The 17,890-nt window shown below is 35.0% G+C and overlaps 1 protein-coding gene across 1 annotated transcript; it reads left to right on the top strand.

Annotated features, from left to right (window-relative positions):
* Positions 1-341: 341 nt before the first annotated feature.
* Positions 342-12,190, top strand: LOC102806406 (uncharacterized). Its single transcript, XM_085506524.1, has 5 exons — positions 342-469; positions 9,453-9,514; positions 11,045-11,193; positions 11,716-11,806; positions 11,916-12,190. Exons 2-5 carry the CDS (start codon positions 9,481-9,483, stop codon positions 12,047-12,049), a joined length of 408 nt encoding a protein of 135 aa, XP_085362650.1. The 5' UTR covers positions 342-469; positions 9,453-9,480; the 3' UTR covers positions 12,050-12,190.
* Positions 12,191-17,890: the final 5,700 nt, after the last annotated feature.

Genomic DNA, 17,890 nt, shown 5'->3' with positions numbered 1-17,890 from the left:
TATGCTGGTTTTGCGCATGCGTACTAAAACGTTGTAGTTTAACACATGGAATGTTCGTCTTTATTTGGTATAAATATGGTTGCAAAAATTGTACTTTGGTATAAAAATTGTACTTTTTTAAAGACTCGTGATACCCCTCTACTCAGTTGTGGGTATAGCGTCGCCAGGGAAAGGTCAACTAAGTACTGTTAGCACTTGAAAAACTGGCCCGGGGTTGGGTTTTGTATGTAGGTAACTGTGTAAATGTACTATGCGAGGTCGATGAGTAATTGTTGACGAGGTTTTATGGATTCCTGGAATATTAAGATTCATGACACGTACATGACCACGTGACATTGTTCAATCACTCTTATTGATCCATGTATACCTGGTTTCTCTCGGCGTCACCGTGACTAGTTCAGAACTTTATCAATCAACGTGACGGTCAAGTTGTGCCATTCTCCCTCCGCATATTTAACATTATCGTAAGGTGAGTGTGATTTCACTTTTTTTTTAATTCTGTCACTACGACTCCCACAGACAATGATCCCCAACACGCAACAATATGTTGACGCGAATAACAATACACGGTGACTGTTGCAACACAATCTGTTCTGTTATAATAGAAAAAATATAGTTGGTGGCCATTTTGGCAGACAAGATTAATCATAATTCGCCAGATCGAACTTATTGAGACAACTTCTCGTGCATACAGGTATATATTTGTGGTATCAAATCCCATAAAGGCGGTTGTTCGGGGCGTCGTGCAACACGCATTGGACTTTCGTGTAAGATATAAACGAGACGATTTTACGCATAAACCCCATACTATAAATCGAACACGGTTACCACCTTAAATTTAAGTTAAGGCAGGGAAATAACGATGTCTCAAGAATTCGTGGGAATTTGGAGGTATGTAAGGGTGTTAAAATCGACACAGAGCGAATGCTGAGTATGAGAAGCACTAGTGCGAAATGCTATTTGATCTAGACATGGGCTTACAAACCCGGTACATCGTGTCCTTTGTACGCCAATGAACAGACAGGGAATGACGCAGACTTACTTGTAAACGGTCACAATTCATCTATTGTTCTGTTTCGACAAATAGAATTGCATGCAGTCTCTTGCTTCAAAGTTGTTTTCTGATGTTTTTCAATAAAATAAAATAAAATAACTCGGTATTCTCGGTAATCTGGTATTCGTCATTTATGTAGATAATATTTTATTTACTTGAAAAAAAACTTAAAGCTTTTTTAAGCAAGTAAATGTATACAAGTCTATTACAACAAAGGCCAGTTGTGTCTATAATATTCAAATACAGCCTTGGCAACAGCCTAACACTACTCATATACTCGCTGAGTTATTATGTGTAGTGGTGATTAGAATTGTCACGCGAGGTATTTCGTATCACTAGTCATGGGGTACCTGGGGGCACTCATTTTATCTCTAGGGAGCGGGGTTGTGCAAATGCTTTATTGATATGTTGTTTTTGTTTTGTTTGTGTTTTTTACATTATTTTACACTTGTCCGTGCATATGCTTTTTTTGTTTCCTCTTCACTCACGCTAAATGTTGTTTACACGAAGCATATAAAATAACATCCCAGTCGTCTTGATCAGCGACCTCATTTCGTGGTTGTATGCCTCGCCATTCACAGTTAGTTTCCTCGCTTGACCTGTCAGCCAATATTCTGATTTATTTTTCGACTTTTGTGTAATATATAAATATAACGATTTATTTTGAGCCCGTTGTATGCTTTGCATGGTACCTTCCAGTTAAGCCTAATCTCGCAACAAATTTACTTTCTGGATTAAAATAACAATGGATAACAAAAGATAGATTAACATTGTAAACAACATAAACAATAGTGTCCCATGATTCTTTGGTGCAATCCATGGGATTGAGCGGTTCCCCTTTAACCGGACATGACGCGACGACCACCGCATGGCATCTTTACTTGAATTGGGAGGAATGGTGATACCACTTCTGCATGAACTGGTGTAAACTAAATTACCAGATTAAGAGGGGGTTAGTTTTTACTAGGGGAATCTGAAGTGCAAGGCACGGAAAACAACGATGAGTCAAGAATTCTGACCATATAAGGAGTACACACTGACGCAGACTTTCTAAGAAACATTGTAAATGCCATTGTTGCATTGTTACGGCTTATCGTCGTTGGAGGCGCGGCACTATCAAGTGCTTTCTTTTATGGCTTGTTGAATTACCTGGTAAATAATCTGAAGGAAAGTAAAGTAAATGTTCAACGAGGTCATTTTTGAATGTCACTATAATCGCCCATGACTTTTTTGTTTGTCGCAAGTGCTTTGGGACACGTGTAGCGTATTTGAGACCACGTGCAAGTTAGCTGACCACAGTCCCTCTATCATAGAGGGACTGTGTCTGGCCATGGGAGGTTAGTTAATACTTTCCATGGTCTGACCGTGGAGGAAAAAAGAGAAGGAGTCACAGCCAAACTAATCTTCCTAAACTTCTTTTGTTTTAGACAAGTTTAATCTCATAATTCCCTTAGTCTTATCGTCCTTTCACCCCAGGATCGTCGCCGACGCGTCATTTACTCTCAAACGTTGCTGCGCACAGTACACATTCCAAGGTCTTGTTTTACGGTGTCGCAGTAAATGTCAAAGGACATACAGCATGCGTATCTTTTATACGTATAACGTTCTTGACAACAAAAATTACATCAAAACATATCTATTTGAAGACAAAGTACACCCCAACCACAGAGGAACCAGATTCATTGCAAGCAATATAAAACGATATGTATACAGAACCATAACTTCGCAACCTGGAGGCAAGCCATCCAACACTCACTCAATGCAAGATCCAGATCTCAGAGTAAAAAACACTCAACGCCAGGTATATAGACAAGACAACAAACACTATAAAAGTAACCAAAGAAACTCTAGAAATAAACATATAGAGAACTTACTCACCAGCATTATGAACATTATCCACAATTGAATCCAGTTGTCTGCATGTTACACTGAAATAGGTAACTTTTACATATTTACATTTGACCTAGAATAGTGTATTTAACACTTTTTATCAGCTCTTACTTACTGTTTTTTTTTTCTTCTCTTTTTCAATTTTTTTATCTGCCATTCCACAATGAAGTCCAGTTTAAAATTTTCGACTTGGAATATTTATGAATGTCTAGTCCAGAAAATTAATGACGTAGATTTTTTGAATAGTATTAGTGATTTTGATTTTGTTAGTTTAGTTGAAACCAAAACTGATTTTGGTTCAAAGATTAAAATCCCCAACTATTGCCACTTTCATTCCTTTAGGAGGGAAAAACATAAAAATGCTCGTACCAACTCTGGTGGGATTGTTACGTATTTTAAAAACTTGTATAAACAGGGTGTAAAACAAATGGCAAGTAGCAGTGATGACTTTATCTGGGCTCGCCTAGATAAAGAATTCTTTCAACTAGATGAAGATATATTTCTGTGTGCATTATACTTGAGTCCTCAGTCATCCAGCATTTTTCGTTGGAAAAATTCTAACCTATTTGAACTACTGGAAAATGATATCACAAGATATTCTCAATTTGGTTCAGTAATTCTTACGGGAGACTTTAATGCACGTATAAAAAATGAAAAAGATATGGCATCTTTCGACAACCCTATTTACCAGCAGTCTGGAAATACTAAAAACCCATACAGAGAAAGAACAACACAAGATCTAACAGTGAAAAACCAATATGGTAACCAACTGATAAAACTGTGTATTGGTGCAGACCTAATTATACTAAATGGAGGGTGCATAGGGGACTTCACTGGCAAATTTACCTGCTATCAAAGCAAAGGACGTAGTATTGTAGATTATAGTATTGTTAGTATCAACTTATTTAAACACATTTCCTTTTTTCAAATAAATCCACTTAATTTGACACTTTCGGATCACTGTCAATTGGCTTTTCTCCTCCAAACAAATGCTGTTACGAATTGTGAAACTGCTAAAACTAATCAAAATAATTAAAATACAATTCATGGCTCTAAATAATTTTATTCTTGGCATGATAATTCCAAGCTTCTTTATAATGATGCTTTATACAGCAAAGAGATTTATAAGCTAATCAATAATTAATTTCTCCAATGCAAACTTTGATGACACACAACAGGCAGTTGATAAAGCAGAACATTTACTCTCAAATATTTACCATGAGGCAGCTTGTAAAAGTCTTAAAAAAAAATTATTAGAAAAAACAAAAAACATCAAAAAATTAAACCAAAATGGTACTCCAGTGATCTTGGCAATCTTAAAAAAGATGTCCAGAAAATATCCAGGAAATTAAGCTCTGACCCATACAATAATGATTTGAGAAACAACTGCTATAGTCTGAAAAGGAAATACAAACAAATGGTTAAGAAAACGAAAAGAAACTATAAAAAAAATATACTAAATAAACTTGAAGAGATGGGTAATTCTTCTCCAAAGGAATATTGGAATTTGATCAAGGAGCTTAGAAATGGTCAAATTAATAATGAAAGTGAAAACATTGAAGACCAAAAATGGTATGAACATTTCAGACAATTAAATGCAATAAATAATACTGATGAAAGCACTTTAAACGAAGAGATTGCTAAGCTTGAAAATGAAATTAAACCTACTACTGAGCTAGACCAAAATATTTCACAGTTAGAAATACAAACTTCAATTAGCAACTTGAAAAATAAAAAATCGACAGGCATTGATAATATTAGAAATGAGATGATTAAAACAGGGAGAAATGTACTCATCAAACCTCTACAAAAAATGTTTAATCTCATCCTAACGAGTGGCCATTTTTCTAGTTCTTGGAATTTGGGCATTATCACTCCAATATTTAAAAAAGGAGAAAAATCTGATCCAGGCAACTACAGAGGGATAACTCTCCTAAACAGTCTTAGCAAGCTCTTCACAGCCGTATTGAAACAATGTTTGACCAAACATGTAAAAAGCAATAATATCATAATTAAAGAGCAAATTGGTTTTCTTCCAAAATTCAGCACAGCGGACCATATCTTTGTTCTCAAACAGCTAATAAATATCTTAATAAAGGAAACTATTTATTTGCATGTTTCATCGACTTTAAGAAGGCGTTTGATTCCATTTGGCACCTTGGTCTTTTATATAAACTTCACAAAAACAAAATCTCAGGACAATTTCACAACATAATTAAATCCATTTATCAGAATGCCACTGGCTGTGTTAAACTAAAAGGTGGTTTAACTGCTAGCTTTCCAGTTCAAAGGGGTATCAGACAGGGAGATGGTTTAAGCCCACTCCTTTTCAATCTTTTCATTAATGATATCAAATGCCAGATAGAATCATCCAGTAATGAATCTCCTTTACTTTTAAACAATCATTTGTCATGTTTGATGTATGCGGATGGCCTCCTCCTCCTATCACAGTCTAAAAATGGTCTGCAAAATGCAGTACGCACACTGGAAACATACTGCAAACACTGGAAACTAGATATCAATGTGTCAAAATAAAAAATTATCATTTTTAACAAGCCAGGTAAAATACTAAGTAAGTTCAGATTTCAAATTAATAGCCAAAAATTAAAAAAACGTCTCATCATACACTTACCTTGGTGTTAAAATCAATGCTACTGGTAAACTGAACAGAGCTCAAGAAGACCTTAGTCACAGAGCAATGAAGGCACTTTTTAAACTAAAACAATTACTCTATGCAGACCCAAATATCCCAATCAAAACACATCTGAAATTGTTTGATGCTATGGTTAAACCAATTTTACTCTACTGTAGTGAAATCTGAGCAAGCGATATTATTAATATGCACTCAACAGACTTGTTTAAACAATCCTTCCCTATGGAAAAATTACATCACAAAATGTGTAAGTACGTACTACAAGTAAACTGTAAAGCTACAAACTTGGCATGTTTACTTGAACTGGGAAGATATCCACTTATCATCTCAAGCATCAAACGTATAATTAATTACTGGTTGAAAATAAAACATATGGATGAAAACACTCTGATCTCTGAGGCCTATAAACTTGGCACCAATTTGGACAAAGAAAACATCAGTAATTGGACCACAGGCAAAAAATTACTGAACCTTTTAGAAATTAGTGATGTTTGCAAAAAAACATTAGCTACAAAAAAAAACTAAAAAATATGTTTGAAAAACACTGCACAGAAACAATGCATAATGACAATAAAGGCACTAATCACAAAAATAAACGTCGTACCTACAGGCAGCTGAAAACTGGTTTTGCACTTAAAAAATACCTTGAAATTATTAAAAACCCCATCCACAGATCATCTATGACTAAACTGAGAATAAGTGCCCACATACTTCAGATTGAAGTTGGGCGATATTACAACATGGATATCTTAAATAGAACATGCCCTGTCTGTGACTCCAATGAAATTGAAGATGAAGAACACTTCCTTTTCAATTGTAACCTGTACAAATTTGAAAGAGATGCTTTGTTTGAAAACTTAAACTTATCCGGTAATATGAAAGCACTTCTCAATAACAAAAATTCTGAAACTGTCCTTGCAATTGCTAAGTTTATCAGCGACTGTTTCACTAAAAGAGAGAACTTCATGAAAAGCAACTTACCAGCTGCCTCAATATAACACCAAAAAATATTTATATAATAATATTTTCACAGTATTACTATTTTTTTTTATTATTATTATTATTATTATTATTACTTATGTATTTTATTGTTCCTTATATCCTTATAGTATTCTAATCTAGATCCCAGAGGGGATACGATATCAATAAAGGTTGTTATTATTATTATTACGTAAAGGAATCGTGTTTGTGAGAACGGGAAAGTTGGAATTTTGAAAATGTTTATGTAATTTTTCGTTTTTCGGCACATTTTCCGTTGTATTTTTGAATCAGCAATATTGTAATGTTTCGAAACCTTGCTAGTACTGTTAGTTTAGTCAAGAATAAAGCTCGTTTAATGATCTTTGCAATGGTGCATGGCATGGACCGCACCACGCTGTACCAGAGACTGAATTTTGAGGTTCGAAATGACACTTTTTGAAGTTTATAACCCGTGTATGTCCTACTTTCTATGGCAGTGCGTCAATTTTCTTTATTCACCATGTGCAAGAAATGCGCTGCATTTTTTTTGTTTTCGAGCAATCGTTTCGATTACAGCATATGCAAAACAATTCCTCGTCTGTAATATGCTCTTCGTTTTCGTTTACGTCTTCTGAATTGAAGGATTATAGCAGTTTCAGCATCGTAGTCAAACTCGTGCGCCTATCGATCGTCGGCATATTTGTTTATAAGAATTTGACTAGAGTTGTCACGAAAATCACCGAGTGCTGCCGAAGGCGTCCGTAGTATGCACGGTACTCCTCACTGCGCTAAGAGGAAACTGTGCTCCTTCGTCCGTTCGGCAAATAAACTCCCTGATCTATGTACAAACAGCGGCGACCATGCTGGTACCTTTGATCTAAGGGTGGCTGTAACTCCTTCTCTTTTTTACCTGGAGGTATAAACAGAAGGAGTCACAAACGAGTGTTACACTCCTACTAGCAAACAGACGTCCGAGGATTATCGCTATTGTTACTGCAGTTCACACTGCACGACAACCATTTTGCCAAGTGAAAAATACGGAAAACAATGCATCTGTTCATACCTATATGGTCTGACAGGCATCTTCTGATCATAGCCATATTTAACGTGTTTGTTTAATGTGAAAATATGTTTAAATTGTGTTTGTTTTATTTTTTCTTCTGGTTTATTTTTTTCCTTTTACGAACTACCCAGTAAAAATAAAATGGTTCTCTACGTATCAAATATGTATAACTGCATATTATAGGTACTGTACATTCACGTTGCAAAGATCGATGCTACTCGCACGTGATATGTGAGGGTTAATGATGCGATGCGTGGCGATCCTATTCAGAATGGCCGAATGGTGGCCATTTTTATGCTGAAAAATCATCAAAAATCAAGCATTTCCAGCATTCCGGAACTCGATTTCGGTCGTGTATGAATGGAATTGGTTCCAACTTGTTACATACAGCAGATATTTTGTTTTAATATTTATTTATTTATTTATTTATTTATTTATTTATTTATTTATTTATTTATTTATTTATTTATTTATTTATTTATTTATTTGTTTGTTTGTTTGTTTGTTTGTTTGTTTGTTTGTTTGTTTGTTTGTTTGTTTATTTATTTATTTATTTGTTTGGGATACCAACAGGTTTCACCAATTACAGGCACTCATAAAATACAAATACAAAAATATTTACAAAAATAATATAAAATAAAAAGAAAGACCCAAAATTCAACATATGGCATTTAAAAGAGATGTCTTAAAAGAAGATAGACTCGTAAAAATGTCCACTGAACCAGCAATATAAATACAATTTAAAAAGTCAAGATATCGAGGGACAAAAGAATATTTTCTGAGATTACTATGACAAAGAGGTAATTTGAAGGGTTATACGGAGCGGAGATTTCTGGAGAGAGCATGAAAAGGGAATGTTGTAAATAGTGTAGGGAGAATCAAAAATAATATTATGACATTTATACAAAAAGACGGAGTCAAGGAAATTTCTACGATTCTCAAGTAACAATAAATTGAAACGAAGGTATAATTCATGATACTGTGATGATCCAGATGGACGAGAGGTAAGATAACATAAATGTTTGACAAACTTTTGTTGGACCCGCTCAACCTTACCAACCAGGTATTTTTGATGTGGTGACCAGATTTGAGTACAGTATTCAAGACGACTTCTAATTAACGAAATATACAAACTGCGTAGACATGTAATACTGGTAAATTGTCAACATGTGCGCTTTATTAGACCCAGCATTTTCTATGTTTTTGTCACAATAGTGCCAACATTAGCGGGCCAACTAAGGTTATCCATCAATATGACACCAAGGTCTTTAACTTGAGTGACACGTTCAATAGACAAACCATCTATCTTATAATTGTGATAGATAGTCGAGCGTTTTTAAGTGAACGAGATAACGTTATACTTCTGGGGATTTAGCTTGAGAAACCAATCCTTACACCAATCATGGAGCCTATTTAAATCATTATGGAGGGTGAAACAGTCTGTAACATTTATGATAGATTTATAAAGTGTTGTATCATCGGCATAGGTTGAGCAGTATGATGAACTTATGTGATCGGGGAGATTGTTCACATACATAATAAATACTACTGGTCCCAAATGGAGCCTCGTTATGAACACGTGCTTGTACTATAGTATCATAAACAAAACTATATAACTTACATTTGATAACTAACGGGGACTGTGTCATGCATGGCTTGTTTTCGTTGTTTTGAGCAGGTTTTTACAACGTGTTGTCAATGTAATTTGGTTGAAGTCGTTTTACGTTCATGAACTTGTATTGTTATGCTATTTTGGGTGGCCAGCTGTGTTATTCACGCTCTTCCTATAGCAAAAGCATCACGCAGTTAAAATACTAATTTTTATTTCACAGTGACTTTTTTGGCGACTAGAACCGAGCAATGATGTGTAGACTTGAATTGATCGTGTCTTGTGGTAAGTATAATATACGGTTTATTCACGGATTCTAACAAGAGGTAGAATGTATATATATATGATATACAGTCCACTTTTTTTCTTTAATCCGATACTTTTGTTGATCCTCAAAACATAATCCGGCGGCCGACAGTATTGTTTCCAAAAAATATGTCGATTCTGGTGTTTTACATATATCCACGTTGCTGCCAACAAGAAAATACTTAGTAATAACTATTCAAATTAAACCAACACCGAAATACGGATGCGACTTAGCGTCACTGCTCAGTGTATCTATAATCGCTGTATACTAGTTCCAGGGCCCATTTCATTTACTGTGGAATACTGTATTTTCGCTTGGATTTAATTTTCGCTATTTTCGCTGAAGGAATGATTCAGTGAAAATAAATATTTTGGATTCAACTTGTTAAAAATCAGTGAAAATAAATTACATACAAAGCATCAAAAATGTCTTTTCAGCGAAAATTAATTCCAGCTAAAATAAAGTATTTTACAGTACGTTATTGATGCTTCAGTATCACATTTGCATATGGTTTTTGTGGTACTAGGGTACTAGTATAAAGTTATTTCAGTGTCTCAAAATTACATTTAAAATGAAGTTGGTATAATATAATAAGGATAACCTACCGTTCGTAATTGTACAAATTACTCCATACTATTTGGTTACTAAATATACACTATTCAGTGTGTATGTTTCAGTGGAACGAACAACCAAACATATTTTTAAACAGCACTAATGTTTGGGCGCATAAAGCAGGAGGGTCGTCACCTGCGCACGCGCGGGAATTGAGTCCCAAGTGACAATAACAAAACACGCTAAAACGCAAAGGCTCATGGGTAGACGCTTGTTTGTAAACAACGACACGCTATGGCCATCTGACGCATGCGCAGGTGACGACTCCCCCACTTTAAGCCGTATTACAAATATATATTTCATATATGTGCAAGACTTTCCCACGTCAGTAGTTAGCATTCACCGACTGACGATGACGTATAGTCTCGCGTCATAATTGTATGCTTGATAAAAACGTAGGTGGAGAAAAAGATTGCAACTCGTTTGGAAACGGTAGAGACACGGGGACGGTTAGTCATAAAGCCATATCTGTGAGGAACATTAGGTGTGCGATACTTGGGTTGATTTACCCTGTATCTTTACAGTGTAAGTGCCAGCAGCGAGTTGAGTTTCCCCACCTCTTTTCGTACATATAAATTTGACCGCAACACGAATGCAGACTAGCCTTTCAAGCATACGATTTCTGCTATGTGATAAACATTGTATTATTAATAAGATTTACAAATGATAAAGTGTACAAGATATCTCTCTTTATATTTGATGTATATTAATTAATATTAGTTTTAAAGCTATTTGTTTTAGCCAATATTTCACATTTTATCCAGTTTGTTTTTGTTCATAGTCGTATAAAAGTCAATCCAAATCAGTATTACTGGGTGCGCTATCCAGTATAACGACAGAAACACTTAGTAATATTCATTAAAATGTACTGAAGGTAATATTTCGATTTCTTTCAGTGATTCTGTACTTGGTCACTTCCGGCGAAGCGCTGGAGTGTTACTCTTGTAATGACGCTATAGACTCGGGTGATACAAGGCCATGCTCCACGGAGTATAATGGCACAGAAGAAACGTGTTCGTCCATGTACGTTGATCTATGTTGCGTGGTAAGTCGAGCAAAATGTATATTAATATTCCAGTTAAATTTCAGACTTGCATTAAATTTCGCTGAGTTACGTAACAGAATAAACCCAACGAGATCTCGACGGACATTTAGACCTTTTCAAACGTCAATTGTAAGATATTGTCCACACGCTGTTTTCTGTACAAAATACATTTCGGCTGGACGGGGGTGTACTCGGTTGGAGGGGGTGCTCCGCATCCAGTTGATGCTCGACGATGGGGCGTTTTTTGACTCAAAGATTAAATTTGTGCTTAATCTTATATTTGGTTGAACCTTAGGCATGCGGTGTTCAGTCACATTCAGCTGACGTTCAAGTGATAATAAAATAATTTTCGGCTAAATTTGAACAAATTCTTGCACAGAATAATAACACGGAATAACTGTTGCATTTGGGAGTGGATGATAGTAATATACACATGCAATAAAGGGGTACCATTAAAAATGTTTTCAACTCTCACTCCTCCCAGTTATAAGATATTACTGCAATTGAACTTGACTTCCTCAGGTGGCCCGATATGAAAACGGAGATACAACTACCTTTCTACGTGCATGTGTGCCAGGCGTTTCATGTGTTAGTGGGTGCGAATCGGAGAACGGTAAGATTTGTAAAATGCATATCGAATACATACATATTATAATTGTTTTATCCTAGCCAGTTTTCTCACCTCCAAAATATCATGCTTTGTTTTGTTTCACACAAAATAGGACTCGAAACTTGTATGTCAGTATGTTACGATGATCTGTGCAACACTGATAATTACGGTGCTGTGATCAAACGAAGTTTGGTACTTCTCCTCTCCACGAGCCTCCTAGTGATGATACTAACCGTGATGTCATAGATGTGACTACAGATATAACAGAGAGCTCTCAGACATAACAAAATATAGGGCGGTGGTCGTCGCGCAGCGTGTGTTCGAATTTCAAGTTATTTTACACGCGTTGTGTACGTCGCTATGAGATCCATATCGAACAGGCGCGACGACCACCGCCCTTTAAACTTATAGGCATATATAATATTATAGCATAATTGCACCACGATTATCTAAACTGTCCTGATTACGCTATTTTAATTAAAATATAATGTTTATGGTCGTACAAATTATAGTTTATAAAGTAATCCTAGTAGACCAACCATCAACTTGGCCTTGTCCGATGTATGAACGGTCGGCGGCCATGGCGCCGCGTCCTGATCGATATGGGGGAGATTTTATGTATACAACGGCGCGTGGGAACTATACAATGTTTGTTTATTTATTTGAAATTCGAACACGCCCTGCGCGACGACCACGGCCCTTTAAGTCAAAAGCTCATGCAATAGATTATGTAACGTACTGTTGTTCCAGTTACTGTACTGATTGGATGACCACAAACGCAGTTTGACATTTAATTTTTCAAATATGCAAAATGAATTATTTTAAGTACTTTGTTTACAAAACTGCAAGTTAACGTTAGCTTTGGAAACTTGCCAGCTTTGGTGTAAAACGTTCCAATTTCTTTTACATAGAAAAAGGTATTTCGCCGTGAAAACGTTCGATAGTTCACCAGCGAACAAATTGGACGAGCTAAACCCACACCCCCATTCCTGCGCGGAAACCGATGAGTTGATGGCGCTATAACTTGAAACTCACTTGAAATTATTGTAATAGTAAAAATTGTAATTCATTTCCAATCGTGTTTTGAAATAAATATTCTGAATTTGACAGGAGAATCTAAGATCTCGTCATTATTTCTCGAAAATTCTTTCAGAAATGTAGACACCAACTCATAATCTTTCTCAAAATAGAAACCCCATGATAGTCTTTTAGTAGTCGCCATTTTGTTAAAAACGGCCACGTGATGTGGGCCGCAGGAAATTGTAACGCACTGAATACGCGAGGAATGTTATATTTAAAAATCGAAAAAAAGATCAATAGTCACATATGCATAAACAAGATTTCAGGCAATTTTCACACAATAGTTTGTTTGTTTTTTTCGCCAAAACTTCAAAACAATCTATATTTTGCGATAGAATCAGCATTCCAAGAAGGAAAGCGTACAAGATTTACCAACAGTGATCTATTTATTGAAATTACAAAATGTATTTCTGACATTTCAATACACGAACCACTTTTTCTGTTTGCTGCCAGTGAGAGTATAAGAGTGCCTTCCTTCTACAGATCATACCTGCTTGAAAAAGCTAATACTGTATCGATGATTTTTATAGACATAAGTTAGAATATAATATACTTATAATATTATTACTATTCCCAACAACATGTCTGTCATCATGTTATGAGTAATTATTGTATAATATAAATAATATTCTATGTCGCATACAGTAAATAATGTGGTGAGTCATGGCTCCTCATTTCAGCATGGCTGTATTCATCCCTTCTGGTATCTAAGTAATGGTTTCTGCATTAGTTGTTCATCGCAAAGGTATTCTCAATTATAGTATGCTATTTAAGATATTTTTTTCAGCGAAGAGGGGAACAAAAGAAAGGGGATAATCTCAGGGGAGTTTTCAGTAGAAATACCATCAAAGTTAGCTATTATTGTATGAACAATATAAAAGATACGATTAACGCCAAGTTGCGACCGATAAGAACACCATGACCCGCAAAACCAAATTTAATACTGGACGGGAAGCGTTTACAGTCTGGTGTGACAGTCATATACCAAGCGAAAGTTACGCGATTAGACAAAAAACTAGCGAAAGATACATATGAATTCAAAACAAGGTACAGAAACCACACGGCCTCATTTCGTAATCACAAGCCTCTAGAAATGCGACTGCCAGAACTTTCTTCACTCAAGGAACATAGTATTGAGCATAGAATAAAATTCTTGCTCACGGAACCCGTATAATAGCTCTAGCAAACGATGCATTTTATGTTTGAAGGACAAATTTATCATAATTTTTAGACCCCACCGCTCCACACTGAACAAAAGAAATACTTGTATCATCATGCCGACACGTTTTTATTTTAATCAATATTATTATGATAAATTTGCGAAGTTTATAATGTATGCTCGTTGGTGCAGTGAATTATTATACAATGCCGTCTTGACTATTGGTTTATTTCTGATACCGTACAAGATATGGTTAAGTCAGTAGATATCAAACCGTCCATCTGTTCAATGGACTATTACTTTCTGTATTCAGAGTGAATCATGGGACAGACATGGCCATTCTTACTTAAAATTATTATTGTGTGTGTAAAGATAGGAACTTTGTCCTAAGTCTAAGAAATCAAATCAAGGAGTGAGAGGCTGAGCTGTCACACAAAGACCCAATGATTATTTTGGAGTATCACAAGTATAATATAAGACGATGACGTATTCAAAATCATTGATCGGGAAAGAAAACTTAATGAACTGGAAATATTAATTGAGGGCTTGGAAAATAATCTTGATAACGAAATTATAAAAGAACAATTATATTATGAAGACAAATTTAAATATTATATTATACAATCTAGATGATATAATCTTTTCGATTTAAGAGAAAAAGGTAATACGTTTTTTTCTGCTTTTGGAGATATCAAAAAAACTAAAACAAACAATGATTTCTATTCATGCGTGTATGCAAAAGATTGATTGATAGAATTAGAACTGGTCGCTCATCAATTTCTCTATAGTAGGAACGCCCCTCTTTTTAGGTGATGAAGCAAAGCGGTCTTGTGAGGGAGCACTTACTTTGAACGAATATTTTATAACGCTAACCTCATTACCAAAGGATAAAACACCGGGTAATGATGGCTTGTCAGCTGAATTTTATCTAACAATTTGGAACATAATTAGTTCACGTTTAGTTTGATAGTTTAAATTATTCTCACATAGCGGGACAGTTAACATAATCTTGATTTCCAAAAAGGGCAAATGTAAACTACAGACCAATATCTCTCATTAATACTGATGTTAAGATAGCCTCTAAAGCAATTGCAAAACGCATTTGTGACATCCTGTCAACTATCATTCACCCAACCCAATGGGCATTTGTGAAGGACAGATTTATAGGTGATGCAATTCGCACAGTTTTGTAATGTGACTAATAACTAGATATCAAAATACGCATGGGTGTTAATGTCACTGGACTTCAAAACAGGATATAATTCAGTTGATCACAACTTTAATTTTGGTATTTCTTTTTTAAATTGGGTAACAACATTTTAAGTAGCATCTCTTTCATTGAGATGAATCAAGTAACATAAACTGGTTACTTTCCCATTTCAAAAAGTATAAACATGGGACTCCTGTTTCATTATCTGTATGTAACAGTGGTAGAATTACTTGCAATTAGTATTTGAAATAAACCAAGTATAAATTATAAAAAGGTATTTGCATACCTTTTTTTCAATACAGTTAACAAATTTGGAAAATGTTCAGGATTAAATCTAAATCGGGACAAAAAACTGAGGCACTTATTAAATATTAAATAGTCGAATGGAATACCAGTTCTGGATTTTTTTACCTATGCATCTGACAAGTCTATTGAAGAAAACAAAATAAAAAACATAATAGTCTTAAGTTAATATGCACATTGTGTTCTAAGAGAAAACTTTCAATAATTGGAAAAAATGCAGATCCGTAAAAACTTTTGGCCTCCCCAATTCATATATTTAGCATTAATGATTACATACCAAAATTAATTATCAAAAAAGCAATATTGTTATTTACAATTTTATTTGGAATGGAAAGGATAAAATTAAAAGAAACAGATATTGAAATTGAAAGCGGTGAGTTAAACATTATTGAGGTGCACTCCTTTTTTAAAGAACAACAGAATATGTGGGTTAAACGGTTTGTTTCTGAAAGTCAGTCCAAACTGGCTGGCTTTAAAATTATGATTCAAACACGAGAATGTACCTTTCACAAAACAACGTGCGAATATATGACGATAATTGGCAAAATGCAGTACAATATAATTTCTGTACATTTTACTATGTTTTTTACACCCTTTCCTTTCCACCCTACACGCCTTTCTGTTAATTGTAAAAATGTGACATTGTAAATATTATTGTATCTAAAACATAAAATGGCATATCCAATGTAAATTTCTGTTTATCATTTCAATCACCAAAATATCTTACCGATGAACCAATGCACTGGCGTTTGAGAAACACGATTGGGGAATTCACTTTTAATATCACGATCGAAAATGAAAATAAATTATAATCGGTAATTTAGAATTCTTACAGCTCCTATAAATTTCTATAGTTGGATTTCACATGTCTATGGGCTTTTATAAGTATAATGTGTCCGCCACATCGATAAACTTATATTCATGAACGAAATATTTTCCCGATAGTTTTCTAAAGTATAAATTCTTTCATAATGCATTGCAATTTTATATCACTTCTTCGATATACGTCGTAGGAGAAGATTGAAAAACACTTTAATAAAAAAACATGTCGTAATGAAGAGAAAATCGGTAATCGAATGGTTTATCTTATTGTTCAATTTGTCAATTATTGAGTTTCTCTTTTCCCTGTAATAACACATGTTTACGAACTGCTTTGTAAATCATAAGCTGCGCGACCCATAACTGTAATTTTAAGCCCTTTTGAATCTAGGCTAAATTTCTTCTTGATTTATAATGAAACAAACATAGTCGAAATATAGATGGCGCTGTACTTTAATTAAATTGGCTGAATATTTCGTAATCTGCTATAATTATTTTTTTCATAAATTCGAATAAATATTTATGCATAACCAATGAAATTACAATGAACTTTGACCCTTGCTCATTTTGATTAAGCTGTCTATTTAACTCAATATATGCTATATAAATATACTATATACACGCGGGCAGCCTGACGGAGAGATACTGGTAATCGAGTCTACTGTTATTTTTTGGGAGAGAGATTTGCAAAACTGTAAGTGACGAATGATTAAGCAACTAAACAGGTTTGTCTTCTTAAACTACATTGCTTTCATCCATGCCGAAACAATGCGATTAGGTGCGGTATCCGAGCGTCGCTTACAGTCAGGCACGCAGTACATATTTGGTTTGATTTGACATCAGACTACTATATTCTCTGACGTAGTCTTTACCACGCCTTTTATTCGGTATTATTTGCTTTACTTGCTATGTCAACAGCTACTATGAGTTTACAATTTTTCCCCAGTGCTTACTCACAGTGGAATATTGAACTGTGTTCTACGTATTCTACGACATGCTCTCTCTCTCTCTCTGGAATTGCAGCCATAGTAACATTATCATCTACAAACGTCACTCAGGGTAACTGTCACCATTTATCAAATCGACCCAGGACATTTGTGACATAATATTGCATACATGCGCAAATGTGTTAACAATGACGTCAACACATCCAATGCGCATGTACACAAGTGTATTTTCAAGATGACCTCGGATGCGGAGTTCATAACGTTCTTGTAATTACTTAAAAATACCATATTTGGCATGGCAATGAGTCTTTAAGGTATGTAAGCTGTGGTATACCGAACCGGTGCCCTCCACGCGCCGAGTGTTTCAAAATGTGGCTTTGTAACGCGCTTCCTTGACCGTCATCAAATCTGTATAGTAAATTATTAAGCTTGAAAATATCCCCACAATTTCATGTAATGTTTTGACAGCAGACGTCATGACATTTATTCTGTTTTTACGTGTAATTTTACGCATAATATGTCTATTGGTATGTACAAATCACACTAAAGATACCTAAGATATTACCAAT

This window comes from Saccoglossus kowalevskii, chromosome 12 (genome assembly GCF_978046115.1).
Source record: "Saccoglossus kowalevskii chromosome 12, keSacKowa6.1, whole genome shotgun sequence".
NCBI lineage: Eukaryota > Metazoa > Hemichordata > Enteropneusta > Harrimaniidae > Saccoglossus > Saccoglossus kowalevskii.
The sequence above is the reverse complement of the archived record's forward strand: the minus strand, read 5'-3'. Positions and strand labels throughout refer to the sequence as shown.